We start from the raw sequence: 8,374 nt of genomic DNA on the forward strand, positions 1-8,374 counted from the left end.
ACGAAGGGAGAACGGCGGGGGTGTACGTTGTTAGCGTATATCCATGGCGAAGGGGCGTGGAGCTGCTCTTCGAAATACAATCTGGGGAGCAGCTGCGGCGATTGCATGACGGCGCCATCGATAAGCCTTTGACCCTTCATTGCAGGCTGCCCGTTCTCGGGGAGGCCCCTTTGAACGATTGCGATCGATCGTTCATGTACGTGAACGCTCAAGAACAGACAAATTAAATGTTGGGAATAAAGTAGATGGATCGACGTATGCAATATTTCAAAAACATGAAGGCAAACCATTGGTTGATAAACGGATTTTCTGGCCAATGGATGGCCCGCAGGATAGGTGGAACTGCGAGCGCTGACCAGGAGCAGCCAATCTCGACATTGACCTTGCCCGTGACAATCATGTCCATGTCCGGTCTGAGCGCGTTCCTGACGGCGACGGGGGCACTGCCTCCTGCCGGCCTCGCCAACAACCTCATTTCCGAGCGCAAGACAATCCTGTCGGCGTTCTCCACGCTTGATTTGGAGCTGCAAAAAGGTCCGAACGGCGAAGTGGTCGTGAACAACAAATCGGCTGCACGCGATCTTCTGGACGCGCGCAAGCACGAAAAGCAACAAGAGTCGTTGTACGAACAAAAAGCAGAGCTCCATGCGAAGCAAGTGCAGGAGACCAGGAAGCCTGCCCCCGTCGTGACCGCGTTGACCCAGGCACTCGACTCGTTTGCCGCCGACACGGACGACCGCTTTCTCCCGAAAGCGTCGACGCTGCCGTCGTCGAAGAAAGGCCGCAACGTGTCTCGACGAGCACGTCAGCGCCATGAGAGCAACAAAGAAAAGATGGAGAACTACTCGAGCAAGATCAAGACGAAATCAACCATGCAAGTCAAGCGCGCCGAACGAAAGGAAAAGTACAAGCATATCTACTAGAGTTTTTGCCCTATTTTATATACCTGTCTCCGTCTCGATGTCAAGCGGCGCTTCGTCAACGTGTCCAGGCTGGTTCTGGTGCTTCAGTGAAGCTGTGGACTCGCACGACGCTGCCAGAACCGTTCAAGGGAATTCCCCATTGTCGAGCAACAAGGTGGTGAAATGCACTGCGGGCTGGCTGACCATGGCGCCCCTCCATCCATTGCTACTTACATGCAGAGCACACCGTCGCCAGCTTCTGCGTATGAGTGAACGAGGGTGTTCAGTCAGCTCCGTACTCCTCAAGGGAGTGTTTTGTGTCAAAGCGGCCGCGTGGATGGCCATGTTCGCCGGCAAAAGGCAACAACTTCAGCATATATTCAAGTATAAGATGATAGAAATTTATCCCAAATGCCTCGCCCGCGCAATGTATTGAATATGTAATGCTACGTAATGCTACGGATTATACAATTTCAAAGGTTATCAAAGCAAACCCCCAGCAGCATCGACGATTGCCATGCTTGGTGCGTTCAGGTACGGCACGTTTCCATCGCAATGGACGCTCATAGTTCGTAGCAAGAGAATGCTGTCACAGCGGCGTGTTCTTCGCCACGCGTCGGTGGACCCCCGTGGGTACGTCTGTCGAGAATCTCGGGTCGTCTTGTGTAGAGAAGTTTGTGATAGGGCCGTTGTCGCGGTGATGCTCTTGGCTGGCGCGACGTTGACAAAGGAGACGACTGCATCGAACGAAGAGGTAAAGGAATCCAGCGCGGAGAAGAAGAAAAAAGAAAAGAAGAAGACGCATTGGCACACGAGGCAGCGCCACGAAGAGTCGGACAAACAAGCCGTGCTCCTCAAGGACAGTTTGAAAAAGTACAAGGAGGACATCGTGGCGTTTGACAGCGTCGCGTCCCGCTTCGACACGTTTGCGACAGCCATGACCAAGGACAAGGATGCGAACGGTGTGCGCCGCAAAGCCATGACGTTCACGGGTGTGGTATCCTCCTCTCGTTCGATTCCTCATCTCGAACCCCCTCCAGATTTTCTCCATTCACTCGTGCTTCCCCGTTTTCGCCTCTCCCATCCCGTACGTGGAAGTCGTCGTACTAGAAATTCGTTCCCATGGCATGGCTGGCCGTCTCAGCGACGTCCTGCGTTTCTGCTCCCATGCCTGACCATCGCTTTTTGGACAGCCCCGCTCTGCCCAGTACACTTGTCCATTCGTCGGAGACGCCGACGGATTGATCACATATGAAGAGTGCCACTTGCTCTATCACTTGCTCGAAATTCCCGTCGAGCACTTCGAAGTGGCTTTTCACATGTTCGACCTCGACGGCAACGGTACGCTCGCCTAGTCGTTCCATGCGATGGTCACTCCCAAAGTAGGGACTGTGGACAAGACCGAGTTCCTCGAAGTTTTATCAAGCGTCCTGAACAATATCAAGGACATTCGAACGTCCGCGTCGGGAACCGGCGACGATGCGGTACAAGGTTCGTCTTTTCCACACACTCTACACCGCCATGCCAATCGTCGAGCGCTCCTCGAGCGAGACGCCCCGCTCCCTCCCTTGTCGCAGCATGCGGAACGCTGCTCTTGCGACTCCATATGCGCTCCCCAACGTGCTGAATGGTGTGTGCACGTAGTCGAAGCGTCGTACCACTTCCTCCTCCACTTTTTTGGAAAGAACGGAAAGAAGAAGATCACAGCGCGCGAGTTTGTCGCCGTCGTCCAGTCGTTGAAAGAGTCGTTGTTGCGCGCGGAATTTGACATGTATGCGACCAAGGACTCGGTGGTCGCGGGAACGGCGCCGTCAGCCAACGCCAAGGTTCGTTCTGTTTGGTGTTTGAATACGATGAGTGGATGGATGGACAGGATTCATCATCGGGTCATGTAGGAAGGCACGATCTCGGTCCATGACTTTGCCGTCACGATGATCTCGTGCTTTGACCCCAAGCACTTGCCAGCCATGCTAGACCGCTTGCATCTTCTTCGCGCCACCGACGTACGTTGGATCGCTCGCGACTTGTCGTGCATGCATCTTGCCACAGCGCGAAGTGGTTATATGTCGCCACGACGCATCGTCACTCGATGGATGCTGAGCAATTTCTTGTAGGAGCGTGTGAGCTGGACCGAGTTTCGCGAATTCCACAGCGTGATTCAGAATCATTTGGCCGACATCAAGCTCGCGTTTGAGCTGCAGCGCGGCGGCGACGAGATCACCGAAGGTGTGCATCCCGTTTCTTCGTGTTCGTGTAAGAGAGGGTTCATGGTCGGTGCTTAGATGACTTTATCAAGGCGGCATACATTGTGAGCGGCGAGCGTCTTCCGGCGCACGTTGTGTCGATGGCATTTCGTGTGTTTGATATGGACGGCAATGGATCCCTTGACCACGAAGAAGTCGTTCGGGTCAGTCGTCGTTCTCGTCTCAACCATCGGTGGTGGATCGACACACTTACCGATCCACGCCATGCAGGCGACGGCGCGTGAACTTGTCGACCCTCATTTCGTTTGACTGTGCTAGGTTCTCTCGGCGCGCAATAACCAAGCCACATTTCGCAAGAACGCCCCGACGTGGCCACCAGCCAAGTTCTGGGCATGCGTGACCAACCCGTCAACCGACTGATGTAGTCCAAGAACGCCGTTCTAGGCCTGGTTTGCCATTGTAATGAAACTTACTTGGCCGGGCATTGCTCGCACGGAGCTTGTTTCCTTGGCTTCTCTTTGTACATGCTCCATGAGGGGCATATGTGAGCAGCAGGTTAATGTACCAGTTTGCTGGGTGTTGTCAATCCCATCGCGGTGCACGTGTAGATCGGTTCACAGTGGTGCTCCCGGTGTTGGACCTGCTGTGACCGGAGATGATGCCCCTCAGGAGACAGCACGACTTCACACAGTGATTCCAGCCCCACGAAATTCTACTCCCGCGCCATTGCCTCGCGAGACGAAGCCTGTGTCCAAATCCTCGGGTCGCGTCTCTCGCATGCTGTCCTCGTGGCGGCACTCGCCGGGTGGAACAACGTTTGCGTTTGTCGACTTGGGGATTTCCTTTTTCGTTGGAATTTCGCATAATTAACCGTATCTATAAATCAAACAAATTCCAAAATGTTGGGAAATTCTCAAGGAAAGACTTGGAATTAGTGTGAAGAAGGTCGACATGGACGACAACCCAACGCCAAAACCACGTCGTGGTAACGGCGCGGCGACAAGCAAGGGCAAGCCAAAGGGCGGACGAGGAGGGACCAATGCTTCTGGAACCAACACACGTGGTGTCCCTGTTGCCGCGGTGGCACCAACCATCCTTCGGCCGCAAGTGAGCACGACCATCTTCACCCCAGACATGCCGCGACAACAATTGTTGTTCACGTCGTCGGCGACCCCACAAAAACTGTTCAACCCAAAGGAGGACCCCGCGTCGCCACCAGCACCCATGCTCCCTCGATCTTCTCAGCCAGGTAACCGCGGCAAAGCATCGCCCACGATCCCGTCGATGGACAGATTGTCCATGCGGTCGACATCGCTCTTCGTCGCACCTGGCCCAAACGAATCAACAGCCACTTCATTCGATCGATGGAAGCTTGTGACGCCGCAGATGCAGGTTCGTGTCACTGGCGTTTCACGTTAGTCCCCACGAAGGACTTGCTGTTGTGATCGCATAGCATTGCGCCGTCGACTCGGTGCCAGTGCGATGCCGCGACATGACGCAATTCGTTGTCGTCGGATGCGTGGGCTTGGAAGGAGTCGGCAAGTCGACCATCATGTCCATCTTGAACGGCCACGACCCGTTCGGCAACACGCCGTCGGCCTCTCTCGACACCACGTTCCCCATCCAATCTCATGGTGCGGCACGTCGACTTTTTTGTGATCCGTACGCCAAAAATGCATTGACACATGATGCAGACACTGTCTTGCATGGCTGCCATGAAACGACCGGAATTGATGTCTGCGTGACCTCGGACAACGTCATCCTCCTCGACAGCCAGCCGCTCTTGAGCACGTCGGTATGGCCATCGCCCATCGTCGCAAGCTCCCTGCGTCCGTCGTGACATGGCGTATCTGTAGATGCTCGTAGACATGGTTTCACAGCACGACTCGCCGAAATTTGGCGCCCTCGCTCTCGAGTACGTTCGATGAACCGGCAAGTGGCAGTGGATTGATGATTGCGGTGGCGGTATCTCGATAGCCACCAAATCCAACTGACGTCGTTGCACATACTGACGTACTTGCTGTCCGTGTGTCATCATCTCATTGTGGTACACGACCACTTGGACGAACCAGGTTCGACCGTGTGTGTAAATGGAGCCCCGATTTCGTGGCCACGCGTGTTCTTGGCCTCGTGCGGTTGTGACTGACGACGTTCCGTCTGTTGCTGTAGACCTGTGGCAGCTCCTCCACCTGGCGCAGCTGATCAAGTCGCGCCAGGCCGCCGCCGACGCGACATCAGCATCAACCAACTCGCCGTCTGTGGCCAAGCTCATCTTTCTTGCCAATAAGGTTGGGCCTGCATGTGGAATTGAATGCCATCAAGACCGCCGTGTGTGTGTCTTGAATAGATGTCACCCCTGGCGCCATCCCAACTCGCTCGGCACTCGCTCCACTTGCACCAGTTATTTGCCCAGACATCGTCATCCACCTCGACCGCTCCAGCGACCTGCGCAACTATCGTGGAAGGCGGTGGATCGATCTCTGTCATGACGATGCCATCGCTCACGACGGGTGCACCCTCAAACAAAGATGCCGCGACCGATGCCATCAATACGTTGCGCTCGAACGTTGCGCAGTTGCCCCGTGTACACCCCACCACAGCGACCGACCTTCCACCCACGGCGACCTTTTTCGACTGGGTCCAATACAGCTCTCGACAGTTTGAAGCGATTCGACAACCCATGGTCGACTATGCCCGATTGCTTCACAAGATAGCGTCGTCCAAGTAATCGCGCCGTCCGTGCAACGTTGGCATGTTGGAGTCGTGTGGTATGGTGGCGGCTCGAGAAGTGGTGCACCCACTGGCAACGACGAAGCGCCTCCCCAGCGTTTGGTTCCATTCAAAGCGTCGCCCACCGCATCTACTTTATCCCAAAGCAACACTCGAGTTTGGAGATAGGAGATGAATCGATCCATGGCGATGCTACCACGATTCCGGTCGATCGTAGTGTTGTCATGCTGTACAGCCTGATTCAAAGTTCTCCCTGATGGACACAGCAGGGCAGCGTCGAACTACGTGAAGGACCAAGGTCCCGTCGACTGTCTGGACGGTAGCGACGCGATAATCTTGGTTGCCGTCGGTCCATCTCAACCTGTTTGGCAAAAGGTTGCGTGGTGTGGGCTGTACAACACCAGGTCACGTTTCGCATGAGGTCGAGCACTGCACGAGGCTGTTGTGAAGTTGCTATCGGAGGTGCGGACTCGATCGTCGTCGCTGTCCTTTTCGACCGCCACGCAGCAGCTTTTGCGTGAGCTCGAGCACGTCGTGCCGCAGCCGTTCGATTTCTCGCGTGTGGACAACAGCATCTTTGCAAACGACGTCATGTGTGAGGAGGTGTAGCCACAACGAGGCAGGCATCCCATGCACCCCCAACGATTGGATTGTCCATGCAAGTACTTTACCATAAGGCATCGAGTGCTGGACCTGTCGACGCATCTCCGCTGCATGCTTTCGGTGCGCGTCGACGACGTGGCGGACTTTGGCGAGGCATCGTTCGTGCCACACTGCGTGGAGCTTGAGCACCCATGCGTCTAGCCAAGGGGTGATGAGCTCGATCGCGATGGATGGTATAGCACGATGGAGCGATTTTCCGGCGATGGGAGCTGGCGTACCAAAGTGGTGCGGCGCGACGTTGCTGCAGTGGCGGCGCTGGAAGGCCCGGACAAGGTGAAGCACTTTGGACGGCACCCACCGCAGTTCCTCCGTCTTGGCAAGAGCATCAGGCGAGTTGGAAGCACTCGCCGCTTTCTGTGGTGGAGGCGACGACGGCTCCATGTCGAAGTGGTCGGGGGAATGGTCTGCAACTTTGCCAGCATACCGCGGCTGCAAGCCCGACACGAGCCGCCCCCATGCCATCAAGTTGTCTTCCGGTGGGGTGCCTGGCCTTTGTACGTACGAAGCGCCTTCCAACGAAACATGCATCTGCCATGTCATAATCATAACGCAGCAGTGAGGAACTAGCTGGCCATTCACCGCGACCTACTTTGAACCGTGCAAACTCGGTCGTGTCGGCCAGCAACGCACACAGCCGTGAGTTATCTGTACGTAACTGCGACAGCACGCCAGCGGAGGCTGCTTCATCGTCGTCATCGTCGTCGTCATGGTTGTTGGATCGGCGGCGACAGACAGCATCCGCGAGGTCTGCCTGTAGTTCCTGGACCATCACGCGAAGGCCATCCCGCTCGCGACTAGCCTCGTGCCGACGGGCTCGCTCGACGACGATGTCTTGTCGGAGCGATTCGTTGTCCGCCACGACAGCGTCCAGCTCATCCGTCTGCATCGTAACAAGCGAATGTCAGATGCCTTTTGGATTGCCAACGACCAGCACTTGGCTCTCATGCAGCGATATGGTCACGAACCTTGTCCCGAAGGTGCCGCCGCAGCGCTGCCACGGCATTGCTGCAAGGCGACGACTGTTTGACTTCGTCAACGTATGCTTTCGCCGTCTACATCCACGGGGTGGTCAACGGCGTAGGAAACGTGAGGGAGCGCCCGGGAGGACAAGAGGTACCCACCTCGAGTTCGGCGACCAACGCCTCGATGCGAGCACGTGCTTGGCGGTCTCGCGCATCCGCGTCACGCCGAAACTGGGCAAACTCGGCATGCAGCGCCTCGTTCTGAGCGATCGATGCGTTCAAGGCGCGCTGCGTCTGGTGCAGCAGTTCTATTTCGTGGTTCGTCTCGTCGTTGGTCGTTGATGCGGTCGGCATGCTGCCCTTGTCCCCCACTTGCGTTCGAAGGCGGCGCAAGTCGGCCCCCAGTCGGTAGTACCGTTCCTTGCAGTCGGTGAGCTCGGTAAGGACTTTGAGATGCTCGGCCGCGTCGACGGAGCACGTTGGCGGCCGTGCCAACGTGCTTGCATTCAACATGGCGACTCTCCACGACCACCGCCGCCCACCACGACGCAAATCCAAACAACGTCAACACGCACATGAAACCCACGTCCTGCCGAAAATAGACTCCCGACAATTCTCGCCGCCGCGCCTTCTTCTCGCCCATAGACCATGTCCACGCTGGCTAGTTCAAAGTTCGCGACTGCGACGCACCCTCATAAACGGCCTCTTGCTTCCATCGAGCCAAGAGCGACGGACGTGTGAACGGCAATGTTGAACTCACTTGGCAAAAAAACCTCCTCCGCACAAGGGCCATTTGCGCGCTGGTCAACCAGATGATGGCGCCGTCGAAATGAAAAACCTAAACGAAGTGCTCTTCGAACGAGTTTTAGAACGGCACGAAGCCAAGCGATGCGTCCACCTCCAGCGTCGACGC

General features: G+C 56.2%; 4 protein-coding genes across 7 annotated transcripts; 3 read left to right on the forward strand and 1 right to left on the reverse strand.

The window, feature by feature from the left end:
• The first annotated feature begins 344 nt into the window (after positions 1-344).
• On the forward strand, positions 345-967 carry H310_11946 (hypothetical protein). Its single transcript, XM_008878827.1, has one exon. The coding sequence runs from the start codon at positions 399-401 to the stop codon at positions 921-923; it is 525 nt and encodes a 174-aa protein (XP_008877049.1). The 5' UTR covers positions 345-398; the 3' UTR covers positions 924-967.
• A 422-nt stretch (positions 968-1,389) lies between these two features.
• Positions 1,390-3,627, forward strand: H310_11947 (hypothetical protein). Of its 4 annotated transcripts, XM_008878829.1 has the most exons (11): positions 1,390-1,436; positions 1,479-1,535; positions 1,587-1,894; positions 1,943-1,989; positions 2,096-2,243; positions 2,289-2,393; positions 2,547-2,728; positions 2,798-2,905; positions 3,017-3,128; positions 3,185-3,309; positions 3,425-3,627. In XM_008878829.1, exons 1-11 carry the CDS (start codon positions 1,420-1,422, stop codon positions 3,524-3,526), a joined length of 1,311 nt encoding a protein of 436 aa, XP_008877051.1. In that variant the 5' UTR covers positions 1,390-1,419; the 3' UTR covers positions 3,527-3,627. The 4 variants fall into 4 exon arrangements, with proteins under 4 accessions (XP_008877051.1, XP_008877052.1, XP_008877050.1 ...); XM_008878830.1 differs by having other exon boundaries at positions 1,587-1,989; XM_008878828.1 differs by having other exon boundaries at positions 2,289-2,728.
• Positions 3,628-4,036: 409 nt separating this feature from the next.
• H310_11948 (hypothetical protein) lies at positions 4,037-6,186 on the forward strand. The gene is made up of 7 exons (XM_008878832.1): positions 4,037-4,498; positions 4,560-4,740; positions 4,801-4,901; positions 4,963-5,021; positions 5,084-5,178; positions 5,276-5,394; positions 5,454-6,186. The coding sequence occupies exons 1-7, from the start codon at positions 4,058-4,060 to the stop codon at positions 5,832-5,834; spliced, it is 1,377 nt and encodes a 458-aa protein (XP_008877054.1). The 5' UTR covers positions 4,037-4,057; the 3' UTR covers positions 5,835-6,186.
• Positions 6,187-6,289: 103 nt separating this feature from the next.
• Positions 6,290-7,974, reverse strand: H310_11949 (hypothetical protein; the record flags this gene model as incomplete). The annotated part of the gene is made up of 6 exons (XM_008878833.1): positions 6,290-6,411; positions 6,508-6,636; positions 6,718-7,027; positions 7,089-7,379; positions 7,465-7,551; positions 7,621-7,974. The coding sequence occupies 6 exons, from the start codon at positions 7,972-7,974 to the stop codon at positions 6,290-6,292; spliced, it is 1,293 nt and encodes a 430-aa protein (XP_008877055.1).
• Between the last annotated feature and the right edge of the window lie 400 nt (positions 7,975-8,374).

The sequence above is a fragment of the Aphanomyces invadans genome, assembly GCF_000520115.1.
Source record: "Aphanomyces invadans strain NJM9701 unplaced genomic scaffold supercont1.35, whole genome shotgun sequence".
In the NCBI taxonomy this organism is placed as follows: domain Eukaryota; phylum Oomycota; class Saprolegniomycetes; order Saprolegniales; family Verrucalvaceae; genus Aphanomyces; species Aphanomyces invadans.